This window comes from Lissotriton helveticus, chromosome 7 (genome assembly GCF_964261635.1).
Source record: "Lissotriton helveticus chromosome 7, aLisHel1.1, whole genome shotgun sequence".
In the NCBI taxonomy this organism is placed as follows: domain Eukaryota; kingdom Metazoa; phylum Chordata; class Amphibia; order Caudata; family Salamandridae; genus Lissotriton; species Lissotriton helveticus.
The window spans coordinates 1949417152-1949434751 of record NC_136068.1 but is presented as its reverse complement, the minus strand read 5'-3'; the positions used below and the strand labels follow the sequence as shown (position 1 = coordinate 1949434751).

Sequence of the window (17600 nt, the reverse complement as noted above, 5' to 3'; positions counted from 1 at the left end):
CTCAGCTGCACATGAGAGCAGTGCATGTCTGTTTCTAAGCTCCCCAGTTCTATGTATGTCTGATTACCAGCTCTTTGTTATACCCTCAGCTGCACACAAGAGCAGTGCATGTCTGTTTCTAAGCTCCCCAGTTCTATGTATGTCTGATTACCAGCTCTTTGTTATTCCACAGCCGCTGCCATCATCCTCGACTTCCGCTCTTCCTGTAAAGAGTCCGATCAGCGTGCTAATGGAGGTTGCACAAAAGCGAGGAGTAGCCTGCAAAGTCCAGCTGGTGTCTCACGATGGCCCACTCCACGAACACCAGTATGTGCAGTCCTGTTACCTTAACGCTCTCATCTTGTCGTGTTCTCTAGTATTTTGTTGCCTAAACATGCTTCATGGTTTCTATTGTTAGTTGATGTCCTTGACATGATGTTGACTACTTGGCCTTGCTTTATTACTCTTACCAATGCAGGGCATCCTTTTTGGAGGGGTTCGGGCAAAGATAATGGTTTGCCCATATTCATATGTTTCAACAAGTCTAATACTGCCATTTTGATCTGGCAAAAGAAACCCTTCCCCAAGCCTACACCGGCCTTTCTGTTACTTAGAAGATAAGTAGGCCCTAAAGGCTCAGAGGGTAGGATGCATGGGATTTAAAAAGTACGATATAAATATGTTCGAGTTATCAATATGGAAAGGCGGCCTCCCATATTGTAACACTATTTTACCTTATTACTTTTATTAAGTACCGCTAAGTTCAGTTTAGAACTGCTAGGAGAAATAATAATTCCACTCATTTTATTTGTAATTAAAAATGCTCTTTAACCCTATCAGTGCTGCCGTCGGCCGCTGAACGTTCTAAGCACTACCTGGCTGGTGCTGCGAACGTTCAACAGCCGACGCAGCCTCTATCGAACTCCCGCACTGCGCCGAAATAACGGCTGCAGTTAAGGCGTTAATTTAAAGTCAGATTTGTAAAATACTATTGTTGCGTACGCTATGACTTTGACGTAGTTCCACAAGGATTGCTTTCCCACCCATGGGTGAATTCAGTTTGGTTCCTCAGCACTGAATGTGAAAGGAAGATTATTTTAGCCCCGCTGAACGCAGTACTCAATGTTTTATGGAAATAGTTATTGTTTTTGCATTTCTAACAATCCCTATGAAGGGAACAGGGGCCACGTAATGACAGTAACAAACCTAGTTGTGTTCACAATCTCGCTCTCTCTCCCTCTCTCTCTATCTCTCTCGCTTTCTCTGCCTCTCTCTCTCTCTGCCCCTCTCTGCTTCTTTCTGCCCCTCTCTCTTTGCCCCTCTCTCTCGCTCGCTCTTTCTGCCGCTTTCGCTCTCTGCTCCTCTCTCCCTCTCTGCCCCTCTCTCTCTGCCTCTCTCTCTCTGCCTCTCTCTCTGCCGCTCTCTCTCTCTGCCCCTCTCTCTCTCTGCCCCTCTCTCTCTCTGCCTCTCTCTCTCTGCCTCTCTCTCTCTGCCTCTCTCTCTCTGCGCCTCTCTCTCTCTGCCTCTCTCTCTCTGCCTCTCTCTCTCTGCCTCTCTCTCTCTGCCTCTCTCTCTCTGCCTCTCTCTCTCTGCCTCTCTCTCTCTGCCTCTCTCTCTCTGCCTCTCTCTCTCTCTGCCTCTCTCTCTCTCTGCCTCTCTCTCTCTCTGCCTCTCTCTCTCTCTGCCTCTCTCTCTCTGCCTCTCTCTCTGCCTCTCTCTCTGCCTCTCTCTCTCTCTCTCTGCCTCTCTCTCTCGCTCTCTGCCTCTCTCTCTCGCTCTCTGCCTCTCTCTCTCGCTCTCTGCCTCTCGCTCGCTCGCTCTCTGCCTCTCTCGCTCGCTCTCTGCCTCTCTCTCTCGCTCTCTGCCTCTCTCTCTCGCTCTCTGCCTCTCGCTCCCAGCTCTGCAATTTTTTACCCACCCTCCTGCAATCAATCAATCAATCAAGGCATTTATATAGCGCGCTACTCACCCAGAGGGTCTCAAGGCGCTTGGGGGGGGGGGGGGGTCCGCTACTGCAAGAACAGCCAGGTCTTGAGCTGCTTCCTGAAGGCGAAGTGGTCTTGGGTGAGGCGGAGGTGGGTGGGGAGGGAGTTCCATGTCTTGGCGGCCAGGTAGGAGAAGGACCTTCCTCCTGTGGTGGCTCTTCGGATGCGGGGACGGCAGCGAGGGCATGGCTGGTCGATCGAAGCTGGCGTTTGGGGGCGTAGAAGTTGAGGCGGCTGTTGAGGTATCCTGGGCCTTGGTTGTGGAGAGCTTTGTGTGCATGGGTGAGGAGTCGGAACTTGATTCTCTTGTTGATCGGGAGCCAGTGCAGGTCTCTCAGGTGTCCGGAGATGTGGCTGTGTCGGGGGATGTCCAGGATGACTCTTGCTGAGGCGCTCTGGATCCGCTGGAGTCTCTTCTGGAGTTTGGCAGTGGTTCCGGCGTAGAGGGAGTGTGGTAAATAAAATATTACCCTGGCAGAATTTCTAGGCATTAACAAAGTATCATGCATCAAATGAGAGACAGGATCCGTGGTGTCCAAGTTAGAATGGGCTTTATTCCAATAACTCGAGTCAAAGGGAGAATCAGTTCCATCACCACAGAGGTTCAGGAAGGGTCATCTAACAATTATTTACTGAACATGGGTTATATACATTTCTTGTACATAGGCTAGGCAGAGCAAGAAAGAAAATTTGATAAGAACATGTGGGTGTACATGAGGGTGTGTACTTTGATGAGTCATAGGTAGGTGATAGGTAGGTGTCATAGGTGGGTGGGTACTTAGGAGGAGTTTGCATGACCAGCTGGAACTCTGCCCTACTTGTGTGCAACTTGGACATGACGTGCAATTGACGTGCAACTGGGAGGAGAGCTGACTTTCAGTCTAGCAAGAGATCTCTTGTGTCAAGGCGACTTGAGCACGTCTTGTACAATCTGATATGATAGGGGATGTATTATCTGGAGCAAAAGTTGTTCGTCACTAAAAGACAGAGAGGGCATATTTATTCGTTGCATGAACTTTCTATGGGTGCAAGCACTGTGATTTACTTAAATGGAGACAGAATGGCTAGGCCCTATCTCCCTCGGACGGGTTCTGTTTACTTTTCCTCACCGGGCAGGGATGCCTCTGTACAGCAGACAGATAACTGTTATTCATAATACTGTCTTGGCAGGCTTCTTGCTGACGTGACTGCAATTTCTCAGTGTCAGGAGTCATGAAAACAATATTTCAGAAAGTGGTTTCAGGCTCAACCACAAAAAAGGGTTCAGTACGATATTTATTTAAATGTGCACAATGCATAATGCAAAAACATGGGCCTACACGTTAGATTAACGTTTGGGAGACTTGATGACTTGACTTGCAGGACATGTTTGCAGAGGCCTAGTGATTCAGGCCACTACGGGAAATATGCATGGGTGACATGCACATATATGTAACATAGGGTATATGTAGTGGACATTTTTGGTCAGGCAAAATATCATTTTCCTCATTCCCTCCTTGTCCCTTACATAACCCTTTAGGATACATCTATATTCATGAGACCGTATAGTTGATCATACAGAATCATTTGTTCATCTTTTATCCTTTGTTTACGTGGATGGGGAACACAGGCAGTGGAACACAGGCCGCAAATCGCCGGGCCACACTGCAAACAGAGACAGCAACCAAATATCATAAGTAGAATTATTCCTAGGAAGGACATAACTTTCCATCCCCAAGCAGATATTATACCCCAGAGCCAACTGGACCAGGTCCATGTGCCTGGGTCTTGATGTATGACATTAGCAATTTTGTGGAGTCTTGTTATTGCTTCGTACACAGATGGTGCATTATCTGGGATGAAAATGCAACAACTAGATCGGATCACTCTACAAGCTCCGCCTCTATCCGCCAGGATGACGTCAAGAACGAGGCGATTTTGTAAAACGACAAGTCTCATAGCAGATTGCTCCTGGGTTAAGTTCGCCAGGGCAGATGCAGTTATATTTACAACTGTTTCAAGAGTCCTTGTTAACCTGCGTATCAGTTTACTGTTTTGGACGGGACCTATGAAGAAAAAGAATCCTTAGTTGAAATCTGTATATTGCTCCCAAGCTGTTTCAGTCTGATCGATCCCTGCGGAATCTGTCTCTCTCTTTTGTCTAACATGTTCTAGTCGTGAATCTCTATGATAATTTGATGGGGCTAGAAAAACAGGTGGCAATAAAAATGCTATATAACAAGTCCCACCCCAGTCTAAGGGCAGATGTACATAGGCTGTCTGACCGCAAATGAAATAGGTATGGCGTGATGTTTTGAAAGAAGAAAGTCCTTTATCGTTAAACTCTACTACAGTGTTACACTCGCTGTGTCCCATATGTACTGAGCCTTTCTTACTAACACATAAATCACCTTTTGCTGGCAGGACTGATATAAACGGTGGACCTGTATTTTGCTTGGGCTGAACATTTAACATTATAAAATTAACGGATGCATTTCCCTGTTCGTACTCTTCATTCTCTAAATCGGTTCCCTTTCTTTGGGGGAATCCGTCTTTGTCTGGAAAGCATGCTTCATTCATAACTTTATTCAGGTTTCCATATATCCAGCCACCTGGATAAGCTATGTACCTTCTATCTATTGAGGTCATTAGAGCAAACCATGCTCCACACGACCCATTGTGTGAGAACGGTAAAGGGTAGAAGGGCAAGACTCCCTTTGTCTCTTGATAAGGTGGCATTTGGCCACATACCCAGCAATCAGTCGCATTGCTGGTCTGATGAGAATGGTGTAACATTCGAATAAAAGTATTGTTACGTAGTGCAAGTCGATATGACAATTCATGAGGTGGCAGGTCACTAAATGTGTGCTCTGCGGTGCTGTTACTGGAAGAGTGTATATGTGAGGAAATGGGAAAGAAAACATGTAGCAATAAACTAACACCAATTATAACAATGCACAGAATGAAAAGGATGATCAAGGTAACTATACATCTACTGCGTAATATCTTGCAGTACTTTTCCTTCTTATCTCTCTTCTTGCTATTCTCATATGTGATCTTATACATGTCAGAAATCTTAGTCTAACCGATTCACCACCGGGTGGGCTTAAACAATTAAACTACGTCTGACTTACTAGATCTTAATTTAGATTTATACTCCTGCTGAGGGGTCTTTTCTAGCAAAGGCGGCACAAAGTCTGTATCGTCTTTTAGTGTCAATGTTTCTCTATAAAAGTTCCAAAGTTCCACAAAAAGTTCCAGTGATGGGCGTGGATCCACCCCTTACGTCCTTCCACCTTCTTCGGCGTCTTCCAACGAGGCTCGAGGGGGCTTGAGCGATCAAAGATCCTGAGGAGTCCAAATTCTCCTGGTGCTATGGCATGTTCCTTGACCTGGGTGTTGTCAGGGAAGGCGGCAGCAACCTGTGAATGAAAAGAGAGTAGTGCAGACATCAAGGAAGCCAGGTAATCTGTCAGCATATTACTGTCAACATCAGTTAGTTTTTTTTTTTTAGGCATAGGCGTACCCCACATATATACTTCATAAGGGGATAGGCCTGTTCTGGAATGAGCTACCATACGCATGTAAAAGAGGGCAACCTGCAAGGCTACCATCCAATCCACGCCTTTGTCTGTACAGATCTCAGCAACTTTTGTCTTAATTGTCTGATTATGTCTTTCTACAAGGCCTGCTGCTTCTGGGTGTCTGATGTCTGACACAATGGAATTTCCATGTATAACCTAACAGAAGGGACACTTGTTTCATTAGTTCAGAGGAGAATGGCTGATCGTAATCTGAATAGATCACATGAGGTAATTCATATCTGGGGAAGTACTGCGCACTAATTGTCTGGCTGTTGTAACAGCAGTATAATCTGGAACTGGATAAGCTTCTGTCCATCTAGATAGTGCACACACAACTACTAAGACATACTTGTAACCTCTACATCTGTCCATTTGGATATAATCCATCTGGAGAACCTCAAAAGGGCGGTCAGGAGGATGAAATCCGCCTTGTTCCACCGGAATGCCTTTTCCTGGATTGAACTGGCAATAGATCATACATGTTCGTACTTTCTGCTTCGCTGCTGCACGTAGGTGCTTGTTAAACCAAATATTCCGTAAGCTGTCGAACATTGCTTTCTCTCCTAAGTGTGCGGGACTATGTGTTGTGCTTATGATTACTTGTACCATAGAATCTGAAAGAAACCATGTAGCTTTTTCCCTTAGTCATCCAACCTTGGTTAGTCTGGACCCCTCCTTGTTCAGTCCATTTCTTTATCTCATCTGTGGTGGCATGTGTCTGTATGTCGCACATCCTGAGTGGGATCCCTGACTGTCATACATGTTGTCAGTAATGGTACCTCTGTCCTTGTCGTGTCTGTTGGTGACTGTGCTGTAAGTTTAGCGGTTCGGTCTGCCAGGTCATTACCCTGGGAAATGGTGTCTGTAAAGCATAACATGTTTACTGTGACATGGAGTCGCTAAAACTGGCGCGTGACATAATGCTCTTTTTAATTCCTCAAATGCCAAGGTGTGTTCTTGTGTCCTAGGGAGAACAGTCAGAGTGGCTGCCTCCTGTGTAGTTAACTGTATGAGTGGTTGGCTAAATATGCATACTGGGGAATCCATTGCCTACAATAAGAAGTGGGGCCAATAAAGGCACGAACCTCCTTCTATGTCTTGGGCTTTGAAAGGTTAGTAATGAGCTGTATGGTTCTTGTGTTAGCTGTCTACCGTGTTAGCTGTCTACCCTCCTTGGAAAGCAAGTGTTGTACACCACTTGCTTTTCACAGGCTGTCTAGCTGTCGCTTTAATGCGTGACTGCAAATGCTAGGACTATCTGTCATTAACCTAGCAAAAATGAATTACATAAAAACAAATAAATAAATAAAAATGAATTTTCAATCCAAAACCACAATTTTTATTTCGGGGGAACCTCAAACAAACGCCCATGAACCTCTGTTAACCTCTAAGTTAAGTGGAGCCTCGTTCCAAAAGCCCTGCAGTTTATAAAAAAATCCTACTCTAAATCTTGGGAAGAGTATGACCATACCACCTACAATATGCTCTCTAAATGTATTTGAATAAAACCAAAGTATTCTTGCCATAGACAGAAGGCCTAGAGCCTCGCCACTCCTCACTCCTTTGAGAAGCAGCCCCTCCCTCTAGAATTATGTTCGCGCTCGGAGTTTTGAATCGATTCCAAGCCGGGCTACACTGTGATCTAAAATTGAATGACTGCCAGATGCTGAACCCATCGCAAGAGCAAGACTCCTGCCAATTATTCTGTTTACACTATTTTAAACTATACATTTGCAAGCGTGACTTATCTGTAAGGAAGAGCAACTATTCGTACACATGTCAGAGGGGCTGGGGAGGTACCTTCACTACGAACTCACTCCTTGCTCACCTACCCCTCCCCTCAGAGCCAGGAGCTGGCTCAGTGTCAAACATAACAAATAGGTGACAAGCCTCTCACTCGTCTCTGCTTCACTAAAATTGGGTCGCAGCCAACGCTGAGCTCATTGAAAGAGTCAAGCGTCTGCCAAGTTCCTTAAAGAGTGAGCTGCAAGCCTCCACCCTCTACATGCGAAGGAAGCTAGTGTCAGCCGGATGAGTAGCCCTCCCTTTACATAAACAAAGGGATCGTGGAAAGAATTGGAGTATGGCCAATAACAACAAGACAGGCACAGGCCACCTCGCTCCAAGAGGGAAAAGCCCTCCCTTTACATAAACATTTACTGGGAGCCAGGCCATCTCGGTCTCGGACGGACTGTCTCAAGGTCGAAAAACACATTCCTTGTACGTCATAACATATCTCTTCCCAGGCCAGAACCATTAGTAAATTAATAAAGACATGTATTTTTCTGTAACTGAGTGACATGCTAGTATTTTAAAATAATTCTGATACAATGTACTGCTACTTAGAAGCTCCACTTTCTAAAGAAACACTTTTGTCTAACTAATTCAGCTAGAAGGCAAGACATTTGAAACATGGGCATTTGTTTAGCATGAAAATTACCACACAAAAAAGGGACAGTTTGCTTCTGCACACAAGGCTAAGCACTTTGCAGTTGAGAGAAAAAAAACGAATTATCATGGACTGTTGCGTTGGGACTGTTCTCTTCATATATCATTTGAGGCGTCTCCACTAAATGTTGATCTGAAACCATCTGTGTAAGTATTGCAGCCTAACTGACCTCTGAATCAGACAAAAAAATCCTATTTCCAAAGGCTGGTGGACATATAACAGGCAGCATGTTCAATGAACACTGCTTTTACCGTGCAAGACATTACCTTTCTATCAGCAGCCTGTCAAAGTACATAGGTGAGCCTTGAAACTAAATGAATGCAAATTAAACTAATGTAGGGGACACATAGCAATGCATTAAGATGGTAGTGTATTATAGCTATCAAAAGGGCCACGTTCATCAATTTACAAATAGCCACTTTTACTAGTTAAGTGGGTTAACATTCACACGCTATTCTAAAGGGCAGCTTGCATTGGGAAAAATATACTGTAGGAACATTCCTATTTAAACAAAAAACACTGTTGCATTACACTAATTTAAAAGCACATTCTAAGATGGGTCTGTTCTATAATTTCTTCTCAACCGTGAAAACATTAAAGCACTCTTCGTGGTGCCAACCCTTATCTCAATTCGACTGGTTTATTTACAACTACCGACCTCTGAGTCAAACACATTAAATCAAGTGTTCCAAGGCAAACCCTTACAAATACACTTCTTTACTCTCCATGCAACATTTTACCATTCAATCTGCAAACTGAATACGCCCATTGGATAACATGGCAAATCGCACCTCCACACAAAACATGCTTTTTCCACCACTTCCACAGCTCAGATCCCTTTCAAATTTGGCATCACAGTAGTCCAAGCTATTCCCTAAATCCTCACCAAAAAGCAACCAAATCCCTCCACTGGAACGGGTACGAATTTCCGCTCAAAAACACGCCCCCCCCCCCCGCAAACACCAAAAAACGCCAAAATCCCTCAACACCTTGTTAAACAGCATGTTAAAACAAATACTGCCTTCTCAATACAAGATATTAACTCTTTGGCAGCTGAAGCACAATCTTTCCCTAATGACTGCAGTACATGGGAAAGTCATGAACTCATTTCTCCACGTTATCACATAACACGTACGCACATCTTCAAAACATTTTCTCTAAGCACTTGAAAGAGATCCAGCTCTCTCCTGCCTAACGTAATGATAACAAGCTCTACACAAAACATAACCACATGGCGCTATTCACAAGGCATATTTACAAGAAACTCAACAAGTCACAGAAATGACACGCTATTCACAAGGCATATTTACAAGGCGCTATTTACAAGGAACTCCACAGTAAACTTATAGCTCTAACTCTAACTCTAGCTAGTTCTTCTGAGAGGACGTGATTCTTTTTCTTTGGCTTTTTCCTCTGCTAGTTTATTTCTCTCTACTTTGTTGAATTCTTTCTCTGATCTCCTATGTGACTCTTTGCGCCATAACTCAATGGCATCTTTCTGAGAGGGTCTTGACTTTTTTTTTTTTTTTTCAAATGGCGTCTAGCCCATGCTTATTATACATAAAATGACCACGTGTGTCTCTAGGCCGGATATTAACTGTCTATTCTAGTATACCTTTTCTGGTCCCTATCTGACGCAACTTTGAAAACAGTGGCATGTTGAAATCAACACAATGGAAACACAATACACAAAAAATAGACTGTAACAATCAACAATCATTCACACTAAACAATTTAAACACTGAAACAGATACAGATACAACCTAAACTGATACAGAGAGTTAAACATGTACTTGAAAAACAGTTTGTGCACTGAAAATACAGTACAACCATACCGGTCTCAGAAATGAGACACGTCTTTACCGGGCCCACGTTTAACCGTGGACCCGTCTTGACCGTTCCCACGTTTTACCGTGGGCCCGTCTTGACCGTGCTCATAAAAATGAGGCACGTCTCTAACGGATTCACAAATAGCGTGAACCCGTCTTGACCGTGCCCACGTTTACCATGGACACGTCTTGACCGTTCTCATTTAAAATGAGCCCGTCTTGAACTTGATGCATTCCCCATAGTGGTACTCACCGGGAAAGCAGAATCTTGAAACTTGAAGGCCTCGGAAACTTGACTTGACTACGCTTGCGCCTTGGAACAGGTGGACCTCTGGAGACCTCGGACCTTGCTCTCTCACGGGCTGGGCTCTGGTTGAGACGATCCGCGTTCCTCACCGCCTCGCATGGATGCCTGGTCGCAGTCCGTCCTCCTCCTGGGCCTGAGGGAGTAGCGGGAAATCCCGATGGCGTGCGCACTTTGAAGTCCGTCACGGCTGTAGAAGGGGGCAAAGACTAGACCCACAACTCCGGCGAGTGGGGAAAGGGATATGTACCTATTCGGGCGCCAAATAATGTGGTAAATAAAATATTACCCTGGCAGAATTTCTAGGCATTAACAAAGTATCATGCATCAAATGAGAGACAGGATCCGTGGTGTCCAAGTTAGAATGGGCTTTATTCCAATAACTCGAGTCAAAGGGAGAATCAGTTCCATCACCACAGAGGTTCAGGAAGGGTCATCTAACAATTATTTACTGAACATGGGTTATATACATTTCTTGTACATAGGCTAGGCAGAGCAAGAAAGAAAATGAGATAAGAACATGTGGGTGTACATGAGGGTGTGTACTTTGATGAGTCATAGGTAGGTGATAGGTAGGTGTCATAGGTGGGTGGGTACTTAGGAGGAGTTTGCATGACCAGCTGGAACTCTGCCCTACTTGTGTGCAACTTGGACATGACGTGCAATTGACGTGCAACTGGGAGGAGAGCTGACTTTCAGTCTAGCAAGAGATCTCTTGTGTCAAGGCGACTTGAGCACGTCTTGTACAATCTGATATGATAGGGGATGTATTATCTGGAGCAAAAGTTGTTCGTCACTAAAAGACAGAGAGGGCATATTTATTCGTTGCATGAGCTTTCTATGGGTGCAAGCACTGTGATTTACTTAAATGGAGACAGAATGGCTAGGCCCTATCTCCCTCGGACGGGTTCTGTTTACTTTTCCTCACCGGGCAGGGATGCCTCTGTACAGCAGACAGATAACTGTTATTCATAATACTGTCTTGGCAGGCTTCTTGCTGACGTGACTGCAATTTCTCAGTGTCAGGAGTCATGAAAACAATATTTCAGAAAGTGGTTTCAGGCTCAACCACAAAAAAGGGTTCAGTACGATATTTATTTAAATGTGCACAATGCTTAATGCAAAAACATGGGCCTACACGTTAGATTAACGTTTGGGAGACTTGATGACTTGACTTGCAGGACATGTTTGCAGAGGCCTAGTGATTCAGGCCACTACGGGAAATATGCATGGGTGACATGCACATATATGTAACATAGGGTATATGTAGTGGACATTTTTGGTCAGGCAAAATATCATTTTCCTCAGGAGTTGCCGTAGTCCAGTCGGCTGGTGACGAGGGCCTGGGTGACCGTCTTCCTGGTCTCGGTGGGGATCCACCGGAAGATCTTGCGTAGCATGCGCAGGATGTTGAAGCATGACGCAGAGACGGCGTTGACTTGTCTGGTCATGGAGAGGGAGGAGTCCAGGATGAAGCCCAGGTTTCGTGCGTGGTCCGTTGGTTTGGGTGCGCTGCCCAGGGCAGGGGGCCACCAGGAGTCGTCCCAGGCAGCATCTTACAGGCTAGTGCGCGCCCACACAGACTCCGAGGCCATTCAAGTGCTGCACTAGAGAGGACTGACCCTCGGGCAAATACAAACCTTGCACGAGTCGAAGCATGACTGGTACAGGGCTGAGGATTCCATACTCTCAGTGCTTGAACTTTCCCCACTGAGGGTTGATCTCTGCCAGCCAGATGGCCAGTGTGCAGAGCAAACACTGCAGTTAATCAATTCAGGCCAAAATATTGTTCCACGCCGTTAAGAGTCACGAAAACCACACCGACAACCACAACGACTCCCAATGTAATGTTTGAAATACTCCAGCAAATGCATGCATGTAAACATCCAGAAATCGAAAATCGCCATCGCAGGGCTGTGGACGTGCCTAAGCAGACTGGAAGGCTGGGGATGAGGCCGGGTGAGGCTTTGGAGGAGGACAGCTGGCCTGCCGCACCCCCTCCCAGCTCTATCAATGGGCTGCTTGCCAACATGTCCACTGGTCCAGCAGAGGGCTGCTAGCAGATGCCAGACGCCCCCCTTCCCACTGATGGCCAACACAAGGCAACGTGTAAAACCTGCTTGGGTGCTTCTTCACTAAGCCCTTTGATGGCGCTCTGGCACTAGGCCCAGCACCCTGGCACTACTTCATGCGCCCAGCCCCTCCAGGCACCATGGATTGAGGCCTGGGGCCACCTTGGGATACTGCTGCCTCTTGTCCGTCGAGTCCGAGCGGGGAGGCTGGTGGAGCGGATAAGCAGATCACCTCACGTGCTTGTGTCTGTGTGAGGACTGTGGAAATGAAACAGGAGCACTACGAGCCAAAAGGGGGCAATGGATTGGTCACTGGGGCAGTGAAGAGTTGTGGTGTCTGATGAGACCAGGACCGGAAATGAATGCGCGCGTGGGTGTCTGACTGGCCTATCACAGCCCAGACATTGGGAGTGAATCAGTGAATGCTCAGGGTCAATATGTGTGTGAGGGTTCTAATCGCAGAAGCTTTTGCCTCATCCAATGTAAGAGGGTAACATTTAATTGTGCTATGTAAAGTCACTTAGATGATCCGGGGACTGCGTGACAAGTACCTTAAAGGCACAAGTTCGGCGTGCGTGGGAAGCGCAGCGAACAAACTCCTTCGCCTCCGTTTCCATGTAAGTTTTATATGCCTCGATGCGCTCTGGTGGCCGGCTTCACCTTTCATTAAGACTGCTGAATGGCTGACCCACGAGCAGAAGGCAGACTCCAGGCCTCAGATCCAGAATCGTAGTAGTGAGGCCTATACTGTGCAGGCTTTGTTGAGAGGCGGGCGTGATGACAATGATATCAGTGAATCATGACTAGTTGTCATGTCATGCACACCCTATAAGTGGTCTAGATTCTTATTATAGATGAAGTAACATTATAGTCTATCAAATCAGAGAGGTCGATGAAAAGTTTTGCTCCAGTGTCCAAGAGGGCGGCGCGAGTCACCTTGACTCGCGCGGCCCTAGCTCGAGCTTTCGATGGGGCTCACCTTAGTCTGGAAAGAGAGACTGTAATCTCCGACTATTTGAACAGCGTGCAAAGACTAAAACAATTTAGCCAAATCGAATGCACGATAGGGCCTTCATTTTTGTAAAATGTAATGGCGATAAAGCCCTGTACTCTAGTATGGAGCCAGTTTTGTCGCTTAGCTCAATTAGGTGTTCCGTTTTATGCCTTGCCTCTTTACCCGCCTATGATGCATGTCTGTACAATGATCTTAAAACACAACATACTTCTTTGTGTGTGTCAGAAAGAAAGGACAGAAATTGGAGATATCTATTCAGTGGTGCTCGCGCTCTCTGAGGAAGAGACGGTGAAGTACATATTATAAACACCAGAGGATGCGCGGGCTAAAAGCATTGACTGCTATGCTCCCTTCACACAGACTGAATCCGCGCCTACTTCAGGAGCAGGATTCGTCTTGATCCTGCACTAATCTGATTATATTATAAAACTGCATTCCAGGGCTCTCGCCTCTCTCCGTCTTCTTGAAGTCCCTGCGGCCTAGCAGCCCCTATACGTCTCTCCTCTGCCAGCATCCCGGGAAGATTCATGGCGGGACGTGATGATCCCTTAGCAACATGTATGTTCTACTTACGCATGTGGACGTGCATATTTGCCACAATGCCTTGTCAGGGGTAGTAAGTGCTATATGCAGGGCTCGAGTCGGGGTACCATGCGGGTGGATGGCGTCACCCCACTTTTTTTACCGGGAGCTCGATAACTGGAGCAAATGGAGCCACACATTCACTCTTTGGCCTCTCTGGGCCGAGATAGGAGCTCATTGAGAATGCTGCTCACGCGTTTGCTTCTCTGATGCAATCGCATCTAAGGGGTGAGCGAGGGGAGGCAATGAGTCTGATGGTGCAAGCCACCTTTCGTGACGTCACTTCCGGTCATGACGTCAGCGTCCCCCCCACTTCTTTTAGTAGGACTTGTGCCCTGGCCAAAAGAATGCACTTGGAATATATGTCCCGCCACTCCGCCATTCCTAGTCCTTTATTCCCGAAAGCGAAGCCTCTATTGTTATCCACTTGCTGGGAAAGTGGGACAAGGGATGGGCACGCGCAGGGCCGTCGGCGATTTCAGCATGTGTGCGTGAACATTCAACCATGCGCCGTGCACATCTCCTGTCCCATTTCCAGAGCTAGTCAGCCTCCTGCAATCAATCACACACGCACACACAGACACACACGCATGCATACACACACACACACCGACACGCACGCACACACGCACACACATCCCCCTACCCCACCCCACCCACTGGGCTCTTTCGTCGCTGTACTGCTACACGCTCCGTCACTCCGCCGCATCACCTGGCACACGCGGGGCTTCCCTCACTCATGGGAGCACCGCACTTGCATCGGCGGCCCCAGCCGCCACTTGTGCTCCTTCTGATCATCTCCTGGCACACGCGGGGCTCTCCCTCAGGCATGGGAGCCCCACGTCAACACTGCTCCCGTCACGCCTCAATGCAACATACACTCCAAATACCACTCAGTGCCACATAAGTATATGCTACATATTTACAATGCGCTCAACGCAACATACTCTCCAAATACCACTAAGTGCCACATAGTTACACGACACATAATTACACTCTATCGCTTCGCTACAGCATCACTCAGCACCACTACAACATCACTATGCGCTACCACAGCATCACTGAACGCCACAGCATCACTCGTCACAACAGCATCAATCTGTGCATCCATTCAACAACAACTGGTTCAAATATGTTCTCTCAATGTTTCAAGCTTTATTACAAATGTCACAAAAAGATGTTAATATTTCACTTCTGTTCTTGGATTTTCGTCACAATAAAATACACTGAACATAATCTTCACAAAAGTTATTTACAAAAGTTTAAGCTATTGCCTTTATAAATTACAATTACTTTTATTTAAGTATTAATAATATAAAAAAATTAAAAGCAATTGTTATTTGTAATATCAATACATCTAAGTCACGTAAATACAATACATATTGCATTACAAATGCTATAGGTGTCACATTTGTGAAAGTTAAAAGTATTGGCATTGTAAATGACAAAGCTATTAATTTAGCTATTTTCAAAACCAACACATAAATAAAAAATGTCATTTACAATACCAATAGCTCAAACTTTCCTAATGCGAGACCTATTGCATTGCAAATGCTTGTTGTCTCAATGTCGTCTTTCCATAAGTTGTATCCTAATGCAGACAGTTGAGCATAAAAGTTAGTTAGCAGAATAGACATGTTTAGTATTTGTCAACATATTTTTCATTCCTGTTTTATTCATAATTTTAAAATAAAACGTTTCTGCATTAGTCACATTAAAACCAGAAAAGTATTGAAATTTCTCATAAAATGTTTTTGAGCTGCCTTTTGGTAGCCTTGGGCAATGTTCCCATTGGTTATAAAACAAAACATTTCTAGGGTTTGCTGATTTATGCAGATAGTGGTCACCATAATGATTATTACAATGTAATTCTTCATAACTGGTTGAACCTTCGAAGAAAGTTTCAAAGTCCCAATCATTAGAAATTGTACTTGATGAAACAAAATCACTTGGAGAAACCTTAAACTGGTGTGAAATCTTTAACAGCTCCACCGGGCCATAGATGTCATAGTCAGTTGTGTCCCATGCTATACCACCAGGTATAGGAATGGCTGTGATGTTCACTGATGACACCTCTCTTCTTTCCCGATGAGATGATTTGTAAGGGTGTAGTAGCAAGTTGATCTTCTTACTTACTGTGTCCATTGTACTGTATTTTCCATCTATCATTTGTCCCAAGCTTAATACAAGTATGAGCCATAGTAGTAGAAAAAGTACTCCTAACCCTATCCAAAGTTCAACCCAAAGTGAGGCCAGATATGTTTTTTCAAGTTGATGAAGGAGTTCTGTCATTTTCTCTTTGAATTTTCCCTTGGCTTGCTTTGTTTCTGGTTCACTGAGATCCTCTGAAAAGTTATCGAAGTTGATAAAATAGCCAGAGGCAGTTCAGTCAATAGTTGGTATTGCATCCTGATTTTTCGAAATAACTGGAGTTGCTTCCTGCTTTGACATGTTTGTATAGTCAGATGCTACATCATTGTAGACAGGAGTTTCTTGATGAACTGATATTTGGGTATCAAGGGGGGGCGAGTTCCATGGCTTTGTTGCATAGTGCTTCTTTTCTCACTGGAGGTTTATCAAAGGTGATAAGTCTTTCAGTTTGAACCTCTTGAATAGTAGCTAGATTTGGTCGTCTGCTACTTCTCGGGAGTCCACTGGGCCTACTACTTATTATTGGCCACATGGTTGTGTTTTTACCAGGTCGATTGATACTGTTCTGTTCTCCCTTTTTCCAGGAAACGGTGGTAGTATCACTGATCTTGTTTCCAGAATTGCCAAGACAGGTACTGCTTTCCTATAAGAAGGCCCAAATTCCTTCTTTATCGCAATCTTTTCCCTGACTAGATCCCTAACTTTAGGAATCCAGACAGGTCTTGCTGGGACAGGTGGTTTCTCCTCAGTGGTTGTTGGGCTTTGTGATGTGTTACTCAGACTTCTTCTTTTTTCTTGTAAGTCCTGTATAACAGGCAAACGGTATTGGATATCAAATGGTCTTTGTTCCACCACTGAAGTTTGACTATCTAAATCCTGGATTAGCATTCTAGTACCAAATAATAGTTCATATGGAGTGATTCCGCCCAGAGAAATTCTTGGCAGATTATTAAGACTAAGTTGGACACTATTTAGATGTTTCACCCACCTGTCACCTGAACCTAATACCCCAGCTGTTATAGATTGCTTTATGTCACGGTTTTTTCTTTCCACTACCGCATTTCCCTCAGGATGGAAGGGACTCGAAAACCGCAATGCAACGCCCAAACTGGCCATGGCCTCCTTGTAAGCCTGAGAGCTAAACGCAGGACCCTGGTCAGAATGTAGCGTGCCGATTGCGTATGTGCTGATAAAGACTCGCACATCTTTTATAACCGTTCTGGCGTAAGCCGAGTGCTGGGGCCACATCCGAATGAATCTTGTCTTAATATTTATGGGATCGCAGTCGTCTATACTGACGTCTCTGTGTTGACAGCCTAATGCTGTCTAACAATGGTGTCTGTACTGGTCTTGCTATACTGTAGTCATAAATCTGCTGGTGTTCAAAGCTGTGATTTCTGTAACAGTCCTCACAGTTTATTCCAAATTCATAGACTTGGACGCTCATTCCTGGCCACCAGTATGTCTTCTCTAACTTTATTAGAGACATTAAGATCCCCTGATGTATCAGACCTTCTCCCGTATGTGATTCAAGCACATCGCTCTTTCCTGTTTGGTGTCACTCTATCCCCCACTCCAGGGATTCGATCAAAAGGAACAGAGTTTGCATCAATTATGTATGTATTACCGAGTGGATAGTTTAGTGGTAATGCAGCATAGTTGCCTCTCATT

General features: G+C 45.2%; 1 protein-coding gene across 5 annotated transcripts in view; it reads left to right on the top strand.

Moving 5' to 3' along the window:
* LOC144770963 (double-stranded RNA-specific adenosine deaminase-like) overlaps positions 1 to 17600 on the top strand; it is a 344975-nt gene that overhangs the window by 93253 nt on the left and 234122 nt on the right. For all 5 annotated transcript variants that reach the window (XM_078655821.1, XM_078655824.1, XM_078655823.1 and 2 more), the window contains one exon: positions 173 to 306. In XM_078655821.1, coding sequence (XP_078511947.1) covers positions 173 to 306 — 134 coding nt within the window. The remainder of the gene's footprint in view (positions 1 to 172; positions 307 to 17600) is intronic.